Source organism: Silurus meridionalis, chromosome 25 (genome assembly GCF_014805685.1).
Source record: "Silurus meridionalis isolate SWU-2019-XX chromosome 25, ASM1480568v1, whole genome shotgun sequence".
Classification (NCBI taxonomy): Eukaryota; Metazoa; Chordata; class Actinopteri; order Siluriformes; family Siluridae; genus Silurus; species Silurus meridionalis.
Genome location: NC_060908.1, coordinates 2,770,001 through 2,782,246, shown reverse-complemented (window position 1 = coordinate 2,782,246; position 12,246 = coordinate 2,770,001). Strand labels below are relative to the sequence as shown.

The following is a 12,246-nucleotide window of genomic DNA, read 5'->3' as shown; positions in this document are numbered from 1 at the left end:
TTTGCACTAGGTTGCACTCGATGCACTTTATGTAGCTTGTGTTGTAGCTCTATGTTGTTTTGTTTGTTGTTGTTCAGTGTAGCACCAGGGTTCTGGAGGAACGTTGTCTCTTTTTTACTGTGTACTGTGTACCACTGTGTATAGTAGAAATGACAATAAAAGCCTCTTGACTTGACTTGAGGTGCCATGATGAGGAGATTATTATAATATTATAATGTTATAATGTGATTACTGATCGGTGTATCATACAACAAACAGGCAACAAACAGGATTGTTTGTGTCATTAAAAAATAATTATCTGTTATATAAATTGTCACAAATAAACACAAGACCATTAGCTATTATAAATACATTCACTCTCCTGCGAGGATGTTCCAGTAGATTGTGAAGAAACTAGATTGTGGAGATTGTGGAGATTTGTAGTTATTCAGCAACTTGGGTGTTAGTCAGGTAGTGATGGAGGTGAGGTGAGGAGGTCTGGGGTGCAGTCAGCGTTCACATTCATCTGATTAAATAAAAAAAAAAAAAGTCAAATGTGCTTTATACTTCTCACATGTACATAACAGTTTAATTCTTGCTTCACCTATCCCAGTGATGTTAGGAAGCTTGTGTCAGCCATGATACAGTGGAGACCCTGGAGGTCAGAGCATTAAGGGCCTTGATCAAGGGCCCAAGAGTGGCAGCTTGGCAACATTGGGGCTTGATCACCCAACCTTCCATTCATTGTTAGGGGTGAGTTCAGAGCTCTATAGCAGGCCACTGAAGATCTTCAACCCCAACTCATAAACCATAAGCCCATGGAGCTGGCTTTGTGCACAGGAGCATTGCCATGCTGGAACAGGTTCAAGTGAAGGGAAAACTTCATGCTACCACATACATGCTACTAAAGACATCCTATATAATTGAGTTTGGGGAAAAAACACATATGGCTGGAAAAGTCAGACGTCTTAATTCTTTTGCCCTTTCATGTCTTTCATTTTTCTTTTGACTGAAAGGGATTTGACTGGGTTTGGCACAGCTGGATGGGTGAACACATTAGTTCCAACCGTCAAACCAGAACTTTAAATATTCGCTACCGAAGCACTTTTCCCACCTGACCGCACCCTGATTAACTGATGATAATATGAAATGGAGGACTTTCCCAGTGGTCGAGGTTTCAGCTGTGTTTTTGGATTAAAAGCTATAGAGTTTATATAAAAAACAACCCAGACAGATTTAACAATAGCAGCAATTCGCTGACTGTGCAGAAACGTCAGAGGAGCTCATTCAGAACGCTGTGGAGTGTGAAGAGTCTTTATCCCTTAAAGCTAAAAGATCAACAATACTGTGTTCCTCTCTGACTGAGAGAACAATGGCTATATAACTTACACTAACACTTACCTAACTGTTCTAATCTTCTTTATACCCTTCATACATTAAACAGCAATTTATTTTTTATATCCGCATACTGCTCCTAACTGTAGGCTTCAGTCTCACCTTTATTTCACACCTGTTTAACTTGTTCTCAGCTTCCTGCTTTCTTACTGTTCGAAAATGAGCTTTAATTCCTCTGAAGGGAGCCGAGGAAATGTAAGAGCCTGCGGGAAAACGCATCTGTCCTTAAATACACTCTAGGAATAGTGTAAAATCATTTTCTTTCTTTCTTTCTTTCTTTCTTTCTTTCTTTCTTTCTTTCTTTCTTTCTTTCTTTCTTTCTTTCTAGCTTTAAGTATTTCTTTCTTTCTTTAAGAATTCATTTTTTTTCTTTCTTCAAGTATTTTGTTCTTTCTTTCTTTCTTTCTTTCTTTCTTTCTTTCTTTCTTTCTTTCTTTCTTTCTTTCTTTCTTTCTTTCTTTCTTTCTTTCTTTCTTTCTTTCTTTCTTTCTTTCTTCCTTCTATAATGTCTTGTTCTTACAGAATCACTGAGGCGACTTTTTTAAACCTTAACTTTGCACCTTATTTAAAGGTGGTTTCATGATTGCGTAACTTGGCACAATTCCTAAATAATTGTGTAATTGTGTAACTTCAGCCAAAAGATTGGATTTGGCTGTTGATTGGCGTCATTTTAACCACTAGGTGGCGCCACAGGACAGGTGTAGACGTTCATTATTTTCTGTTGTCAGAGATGCAAATTTCTGGCCTGGAAAAAATATTTAAGTAATTACTTGAAATAAAGAAAGTGAGATGACATATTCCATGGCAATGGTATAATAAACTCTACTCTTCTGGGGAAGATGTTCCACTAGACAGATTTGTGGAGTTTCATTCATCCACAAGGGTGTTAGTAAAGTGAGGTACTGATGTAGGTGAAGTGAGGAGGCCTGGGGTGCAGTCAGCGTTCACATTCCTCCTAATAGGGTCAAGGTCAGAGCTCTCTAGCAGGAGATCTTTCACTTCAAACCATGTAAACGATATCATTATGGAGCTGGATTTGTGCACAGGAGCACAAATGGGTCTCCTTGTTCTTACACTTCAAACCGTCCTATACAATTGTGTGCCCCCAAACTTTGTGGTGAAGATCCAAACACTGCAGGACAATCCAGGCATCTCTATAGTTGTGTCCATGTAGTGTATTTTGGTACCTAAAAGGAAATGTATATTAATGACTCTTACTGTTGTTATAAATTTATTTTTATATGCGTGTCTGCAGGCTAATATTGGACAGGAGGAAGACTTTGACGCTGCCCGAAAGAAAGCAGAGAAGCTTGGAGCGAAGAAGGTAATGGGGAAATATGAGTAATCAGGAAATATTTGTACTTTGTAAAATTCATACACAATAGCTGGTCCAATTACCAGTATGTGCTTTTTGGTCCATTTATTTGGACAAAAATATAGTTTTGCAGTATTTATGTGAAAATAAATAAAAATGTTTTTATTGGCCAACAGGTGTGTTTGCACAAAAGTTCTCATAAACGCTCAACGGTAATAATTTTGCTTGAATTTAGGGTCAGCATTTAGCAATATTTAGTACTATGTGTGTGTGTGTGAGACAGATATTTATCGAGGACCTGCGTGCTGAGTTTGTAGAAGAGTTTATCTGGACCTCAGTGCAGGCCAACGCCATCTATGAAGACCGGTATCTCCTGGGCACTTCCATCGCCCGGCCCTGCATCGCCCGGCGCCAGGTCCAGATTGCTCTTCGGGAGGGGGCACAGTATGTCTCCCATGGAGCAACTGGGAAGGTCAGTTCACACACTGTATCTAACAAGCTTATTTCTAGTATTAATGTTTCTGTATTACAGGTTTTTTTAGCTTGATGTGTAGTACAATATATATATAATGTAATAGTCTATATTTTAACTTTAACTCTAAACAACTCTTATTAACTTTGTTGATAAATATAATCGAATATGTAATAAAATGAATATGTAATAAATAATGCTATTATTTTGCCACTAGATGGAGACAAATGCCAGATTATTGTCTGTAAAAACTTAGGCGTTTTTGTATATCACCATATAAGTGATACATCTTTATACATCTATCTGTTTTTGTCAATGCTATGATAATTGTAATAAAAAAATTAATCGTATTGATCACTGTATTATTCCAGGGTAATGATCAGGTTCGGTTCGAGCTGACCTGCTACGCCCTGTACCCTGATGTGAAGGTGAGAACCAGATTTTCTCATTTCTGTGTGTAATCTTTGATCCTTCTCGACTCTGTTTCATTCTTAAATTTTGTTGTCTGTTTCCTACATCAGATCATCTCTCCTTGGAGGATACCTGAATTTTACAACCGTTTCCGGGGCAGAAAGGACCTCATGGAGTATGCAGAGGTATAAAAAAAAAAAAAAAAACAATAAGGTGTTTGGATCTGTCTTATACTTCCTTATATTAAAGAGCCTATATTAGAACCTTAGATACACTTTATTTACCTGTATTCAGATTTTTTTTTAGATCTTCAGATCTTTGTAGTTCCACCTTTTTAAGAAGATCACATTCTGGATCTCATTACAGAAACATGGCATTCCTGTCCCGGTCACTCCAAAAGCCCCGTGGAGCATGGACGCCAACCTCATGCACATCAGGTCAGACTAATATATCTGACACATTTCTGATTAATGTCGGTATTTAAGAAAAAATGTATTACTGGAACAATCAAGAATGCAATGTTCTTGATGTTAGTAGATTGGTCCAAATTTTAAATAAAATATCAATCAATTTATAATATAATGCTACGGTATTTGTCAATACTAATAATAAAAAAAAGAATGACAAATAAATTAAATATAGCCTCAGTATGCACATAGTCTGTTTATATTTTTATATACACAATAAAAACAATTCTTGGTTTTATCATATTTTTTTATATTTGGTATTATTGTCTGCAGATGCACACTTAAAAAATCATGTCTGCAAAAAAAATATTTTTAAATAGATTATATGGACAAAAGTTTTGGGACACCTGACTTTTCCAGCCATATGTGGTTCTTATTGGTCCCCAATCTGGATTTGGTTAAATACAAATTTTCTTCGATATTTTAATACAGTATAAGAATATACCAGAAGTGATGTACAAATAATCAGCATTAAAATGTGTTCAATTGTTTGTTGTGTTGCTGCAGTAAAAAAAAACAAAAAAAAAACATGATTGAACCCTATGAAATTTACAAAACTGGTACCATGATATAAATATGGTACATCTATTGGAGTATTCATATCAAATCATATCATATTATATGACATTTCATATTATATAACATTAATATTTTGATCTAACAGTAAATGTCTATTTTCACAGCTACGAGTCTGGAATACTGGAGAACCCCAAGGTAAAATAAAAAAAATACCTTTTCCAATCTCTAACGCAAAAAAATGCTTTACCTTCTTGATTTACAGAAATTTTCTGCAATATACATTATAAACACAAGGGTGTTAATTAGGTCAGGAACTGATGCAGGTGAGGTGAGGAGACCTGGGGTGCAGTCAGTGTTCACATTCATCCCAAAAGGTATTCAATAGGGTTGAGGTCAGAGCTCTATAGCAGGAGATCTTACACTCCAACACATGGATGTCATATCTCATTGTAGCTAGATTTGTGCACAGGGGTATTGTCATGCTGGAACACTTTTGGGTCTCCTAGCTAAATAATAATAATAATAATTGTGGTGTTCTTTGGGTTTGCAAACATTTTTTGTCTTTTGATATTATGATGAGACTCATTTGAGACTCATACAGACAGACAGACAGATAGTGACCTGTCCTCAAAGTGGCTCTGGCTAATTTCTGATTTCATGGGAATGCACGGCCCATCTGGCCCCCTGGCTGCCTGGCACTCCTGGGGCCACCATTGTGTCTGCCTTGGGCTTCGACGTGGGAGGGGAAACACTTTAGGGTGACACCGTGACACTGAGATGTCACCGCTAACAGTAAAGTACAAAGGCCTCCGTCACACATACATGTCAGAGAGAGCAATGGAAAGAGAGAGAAAACGTTAGAGAGAGAGTGAAATAGAGAGAGATAATAAGGCAGAGGAAGGGATGGAGAGAGATCATGTGCTGTCACTTCAGGAATGAAAACGAGCAAAATAGCCTTGTGCATTATTCCTTTGTGATATAAAATTAATTGGGATGCTTTGATATTATTAGGCTGTTTTGAGGCTGCATGATTGCAGAAGTAACTTTATAATTGTGGGTTAATGGGGGGAAAAAATCTCTCTCTCTCTCTCTCTCTCTCTCTATATATATATATATATATATATATATATATATATATATAATTGCTGTTAATGAAATATGTCTCATACTTGATATTAGACAGTAATATCTAAGTATTCGCATCAATTGTATGACAAATCTGCGAGTATCCATTAAAACTCAGTTTGATGAAAGAATCATTCACATATAACTTTTTGACCCAGAAATCTTCTAATAATTATCTTCTAATAATGAATCCTATAATATATAATATTTATATACACACGACAATACAGACTGTTCCAACACTTTTCTTTTTTTTTTTTTTTTTTGATCGTCTCTCGTTGTTTCCTTCTGTCCCCGGATTTGACCTCAAACGTGTCCTCCAGCCATGTTAGCACTCATTAAAATAGCATCTCTGTCAGACTTCAAGAGCCTCGGCCTAACTGAGAGTGACCCGATGGACCCACAGGACAAATATGAAAGAGAGACGTTGTTGTTTGGTAAATACAATGAGACCTTTGGTGTGTCTCTGAGCTGGAGAGGAAATGAAATGTGTCTCTGGCCGGTCATGAGCTTATTAATATTTAGCACCAGAGGGTGAGAGATGCGTAACGTTGGGTGGTCGGATTTTTTGGCGGTCAGAGAAAAAAATGTCCTCACTTTAACAGCAAAATACCAGAACATGAAGTTTTGCACCAATTTTAAAAAAGTGTGCATCGGATATAAGTTTGTTAAATATTTGTATCGCGATGTATTGTTTTACAAATTTGCATTTGTAAAAAAAAAATTTATTTGTATGTAATTATTAGATTTATTATTTAGAACGTGACCAATAATTTGCCAATATTCGATATGTATATTGATTTCTCCTCATTAAAACGGTCTCTCGAGCACGTTCTCTCTGCCCCACTGCTGAGACCGAGGCGTGTCCTGAGAGTCACATAGAATACAGATTAACATGGCAGAGGTAGAGCTGCATCTACCTGCAGACAGAACAGGAAAAGAACATCTGGTTTTATTTATTTATTTATTTATTTATTTATTTATTTATTTTTGCACTACAAAGGCCTGTTTGTAAAAAGGCCATGTGTTAGAAGTCTGTCTGAACCAAAGAAATAAAAGCTGTCTGTACCATATTGAATTGAATTGCAGAGCTTAAGACTGGAGACTCCTTCCATAAATAAACAAAACAACTAATAGGAATTTGATTTATGGCTCTTCCACATCATCAGACTATATATATGGACAAAAGTGTGTGGACACCTAAATATATGATTTATACGATTCATTGAGTGCTCATTTACTGTTATAATTACCTCCACTCCTCTAGGAAGATGTTCCACTAGATTTTGGATTGTACTTCTGGAGATTTTTCTCATTCAGTAAGTTAAGTCAGCGTTCCAGTTCATCCCAAAGGTATTCAGTAGGGTTAAAGTCAGAGCTCTATAGCAGGCCACTCAAGATCTTCCACTTCAGCCTATTTAAAGCATATGGAGCTTCATGGAGCTGGCATAGGAACATTGTCATGCTGGAACTGGTTTGTGCCCTGACTTCCTGGTAAGAGTTTGGGAAACAACCGGCTTGAAAATTCAGGTGTCCCAATACTTTTGTCCATATAATTTATGTATCTACAGTATAAAATTCTTGGTTTCATAAAATGAATAAATAATTTCTGGATGCTTAGTCACCTCTGATGCATTACATCAACGTCTTTGATTCTTTTCCTATTACATAATGCTACAGAATGTTTCCTTTCTTCTTATTAGACAAAGCAATAATAATCTCTTTCCTGCAAATTGTCAATGGAGATAAGTTACTTTCACTAGGACGCTCATTTACTCCGGGACCAACTGAGCTGTTTTTAAAGCACCAGAATTGATTGTAAGCATTTAAACAGTAGTTAAAGTTTGTAAAGGTGACGTAAAAAATTAGAGTTTTATTTCATAGTCACACAGTTTTGAATTCTAACTACACATGACTTTTATTTATCAGTTTGTTTAATGGTTTATTTCTGGTCAACTATCAGTGATCACCAAAAAACATTTCTGTGGAAAAATGCAAATCATGCTCTCATCACATTCTTGTTCTGTCGTTCTCAATTTACCAGCAACTTATTCTAGAGAGAGAGAGAGAGAGAGAGAGAGTGGGAGCAATAGTCAAAAGACAGGCGATTTAAACGTCATTTCCAATCCAGTGACCAGATTTCACTGCTTTAGCTTTATTCCTGTCCTTCCATCTTTTCCTCACAGCTTACTCCCCCACTCTCGTTTTTCCCCTCTTTCACCCTATACCTCTCTCTCTCTCTCTTTCTCTCTCTCTCTCACTTTTAGCTCCAGGTCTTTGATTGAAAGGCAATGAGGCAGCTAACATGTGGAAAGCGAGAAATTTACTCGCTCTAAGTTCATGCCGTGGTCCTCTTTCAGAGGCCACGTATTCACTCGCCTCGGAGGACAACAATATGGGCAGAGCCGGATAAAGACCCTCATAGTGAGCCGCCTAAGCGGAGACATGATGGGCTAGTTCACGGACCATTTGCCACCAATGTGCCCCCTCTTTTTCTCTCCCTCTAGCTTTCTTTTTCTACCTACGGTTCGCCTCTCTGTCAGGGCCATGCAGCAGGGCAGCTCCACCTGCAGGGGGCTGGAATTGAAATTCATTGATCTGCTCCCATTCTCACTGCACCTCCCTTTTTATCGCTTCGCTTTTCCTACCTTGTGATGCTGCGTGCCGAGTTCTGGCCATGTGGAAGCTCTTCACAGGACTGCTGGGCATCTCTTGGCCCTGTAGGTAGTAAAATGTTTTAGTTTGGAAGTGTTGGCTGTTTGTATGTATGTTTCGGAGGTAGGAATCTCTTAGGGTTTGTGTGTATTTCATCTGATGCTGCACATGAATTCAGTTTGACTGATAATTTTATATTAATATAATAAAACTTAAGCTCATTATACAGAACAAATGCAACAGGGTTTATTTCAATGCGCTCATTGTGATTTTTATAATATACACAAAGCCATGTGTAATGGTTTCTGTGAAATTGTGTTTAATTAACCTTTTAGAAGGAGTCTCCAGTTCCAGGAAATGTAAAAAAAAAAAAAAAACCAAGGGGTTAAAGCTATCTTGAAAGGCTGTTTTCTTTTTTTTTTGTCTGATTAGCTTCAGGAGATGTGAAGAAAAAAATATAATAAATACGCACAGGTAGATTACTTCCTTATAAACTGCTCATTTCTTTTCATTTCAATTACTCTCAAATTTTTTCACAGTATTGTGTGTATTTTTTTATTTGACATTCATAAATTGTTCATTGTATGCAGTCAAATTGTATCAAAGTGCAAAAAGTCTATTTTCTGTGCACTTAAAATAGTAAAAAAAAATTTAAAAATTTACAACAGTGAGTAATTAATATATCAACATTGTGCGAAATAATTATATTTAATATATTGGCACTATTTTCACAGCTCTATTTTGCACAAACGGTAGAAATGCGTGTAAAACCTCAAACTTCTCAGCTTATTAGCAAAATTCACTTCTTGAAATCCAGTGCTTCGGTCTCGGGCTTTTAGGACAGACCTGTATCTTCGCATGACAGAAATCAGCGAAGCGTAAATGAAAGGAGGCGACGCCGGGGCACTCGGGGTGCGCTGTTTAGTTAAAAGGAAAGCAAAGGCACTGATTTGGCCATAGATCAGTTATCATGATGTTTGTCTGGTAAAGGTTTCCATTTAAATGCGCCCGGTGGTTATTTTGCATAGCTCCCCTGCAATTTGCCTGTGCTCAGGATGCGTCGCTTGCCATCTCGCCGTAATGTCAGGTAATTGGCAGGGGGGTGTCTCCTTCTGACACATCTCTTTGCTGCAACAAACCCACCATGCAAATGCAGATGAGATGGAGAAACGCAAATTCACTCTCACGGCGTGTCCACTTTGTCAGAAAACCTGTAAAACATTTTTTTTCACACAATTGTTTTTTGTTTTAAATTTGGTATAGACAAAAAATAGCACAAGCACATCTTTCTAATCCTTCTCTCGTCCTCCGTCATGTCCATTTGAGACGGAGTCTGGATGTAAGTAAGAGCTCATCTGTATTGTAATAACACCAGATTTACTGTTTTTCTGTACAGAATCATGCTCCTTCTGACCTCTATCTGATGACCAAGAACCCTGAAGATGCACCAAATACACCAGACGTGCTGGAGATAGAGTTTAGCAAAGGTATCTGTGTGTTTGTGTGTGTGTGTGTGTGTGTGTGTGTGTTGCCCCCATCAGTCAGCTCCGTGATGGGAGTCAGATCCCCTGCTGTGTTGCGATATTGACCAATCTTCAGTCGTATTCTAGCCTCAGACGTCTGCTCTGACATACTTAGAGCTCCAAACACACTCCGAAAAATAAAAGAATGGATACTAATGTCAGTCAAAGGCTGAGCAACATTCCAGAACAAAACCAGACAGGCAGTGTGAACGGGTTTGTGAATCTGTTTTGCCCTGAGAAAGGTGCTATATAAATAAAGCCTTTTATTATTAGTAGTAACAAAATAGTACAAAAATACAGTAGTTTATTTTGATATGTGGTGCGGCGGCTGTATTTTGTAGCTTATTTTGATACACTTAAAGTTAAGGTATTTGGTATTTTATTTGAAAATACATTTTAATTTATCTTTACCTAAATTGAGTTACAGTACAGTGGCCACGATCATACTGAGGTTTTCCAAGGTTGGTTCCACTCGGAACATGCCTCGCAAGGGTCGATCCAAAAAGTTGAGTGCTTGTGCTGTGCATCAGGTGCAGAAGCTGCTACAAAAAAAACAGACACATGAGTGGCTTTAGAGGTTGCAGAAGCTGAAGGTCCACTTGTCAGTGCTCAGACCGTATGCCGCACAATGCACCAAGTCGGTTTGCATGTGTATTGTCTAGAGTCAAGCATGATGGTGGTAGCATCATGGTCCAGGGCTGCACGAGTGCTGCTGGTAATGATGAGCTGCGGTTCCTTGAGGGGAAACATGGATTCCAACATGTACTGTGAAATTCTGAAGCAGAACCCTTCCTTTAGAAACGTCAGTTTTCCAAAATGAAACCGTCCCCAAACACACCACTAAGATGACACCTGCCTTGCTGGTGAAGGTGAAGGTGAAGGAGTGGCCAACTATGTCTCCAGACCTACAGAAAGTGGAGAAGCGCCATGTGTCTCACATCCAGCAGCTCTGTGATGTCATTATAGAGGAGTGGAAGAGGACACAAAATACTTTGGACACAGTTTTCTCATGTTCACTTAGAGTGTACTCACTTTTGTTGCCTGCTATTTTGACAATAATGGCTGTACGTTGAGTTATTTTCAAAGGACAGTAAATCAGTACTGGTCTACAAGCTGCACATTGACTACTCTAAACTATATCCAAGTTTCATTTCTATAGTATTGTCCCTTGAGAAGGTATACTAATATGGTTGCTGAAGTTTGAGGGGTGCACTCACTTTTGTGAGATACGGTTCATATGACAATATATGGAGGCTCCAGTGTCAGAAATCAGGACAGAGCATTTAATGCTGATGCTTGCAGCATTAATATTTGTACTATCTTCAGACAAGGCCGAAAAACAATATTAATATAATCATTATTAAGATATTATGATTATATAATTAATAGATTACTTTATATTTAGTAATTAAATACAGATTAAAGAAAAGACTGGTGATGAAGAAAACCCGAATACACCTTAAATGCAACTTTATTAACTCTATATTAAAAAAAACTCAACACTACATTCCCCAAATTTTGAGAAGTTCCAACCAACTGCATAGAGAACCCGAAGAACCTACAAGTTATAATTTTTTTCCCAAGCTCACCCAGTGAACTGATTGGATCAGACAGTAATGTCATTGTGTTGTTTAAGATAGTCTATGATCCTTTTCTGATCAGTATTCATAGATCTTAGTCACCTCCATTTAGTGTCCATGAGAAAAGCTGGTTTAGTGACAACACAAAAGATCCACCTCCTCCTCCTCCTCTTTCCTGGTCCTGTAAAAAAAAAAACTTCTCCCTTTATTTTATTATTCTCTTTTTTCTTTTCTTCCCGCTTACTTTCTCAGCGCTTGCTTTCTCATCGATTAAAAAGAATTTTTAACTACTAGACCTTTTTCCTCTTGCCGTTTTTACAAGGCTGGCCCCTCCCTTTTTGCTTTTCCATGTCTTGCACTAACTCTGAGAGTAAAAAAATAAAGAGAGAAAAAGTGAGAGAGAATGACAGAGATAGGGCCCGAGGAAGGGGGAAAGAGAGGAAAAATGTAAAGCTTTAATTTTTCCTACAACTGTGTCTGCCGCGTCTTTGTACTATTCTGAAGAGAGGCCGAAGCAGAGAAAAGGACCTGCATGTTGATAGACACTGGGGAGGGGGGTATCCAAGAGACTCCAGCGTTCTTGCCGTGGTTTAATTTATTTGAACTTTTAATCTAATTATTAACTATTTGCAGTGATCCCCGGCATTGTTAAGCAGGCGAACCCTGCTCTTTCGGGGCGCCCTTGCACCCGTCGGGGCGCTCCCAGGATATGGGAATGGGGCGATTAACAAAAGAACATGTCTGAAAATATTTTGTCAAGTCCCTTTTTACGTGTCATTCTAACAGGGCTTTTACACCCACGGCC

General features: G+C 38.0%; 1 protein-coding gene across 1 annotated transcript in view; it reads left to right on the top strand.

The window, feature by feature from the left end:
• ass1 (argininosuccinate synthase 1) overlaps positions 1-12,246 on the top strand; it is a 28,119-nt gene that overhangs the window by 2,399 nt on the left and 13,474 nt on the right. Inside the window, exons 3-9 of the mRNA XM_046839580.1 lie at positions 2,630-2,698; positions 2,973-3,161; positions 3,533-3,589; positions 3,683-3,757; positions 3,939-4,009; positions 4,723-4,753; positions 9,735-9,825. Of these exons, the coding sequence (XP_046695536.1) occupies positions 2,630-2,698; positions 2,973-3,161; positions 3,533-3,589; positions 3,683-3,757; positions 3,939-4,009; positions 4,723-4,753; positions 9,735-9,825 (583 nt within the window). The remainder of the gene's footprint in view (positions 1-2,629; positions 2,699-2,972; positions 3,162-3,532; positions 3,590-3,682; positions 3,758-3,938; positions 4,010-4,722; positions 4,754-9,734; positions 9,826-12,246) is intronic.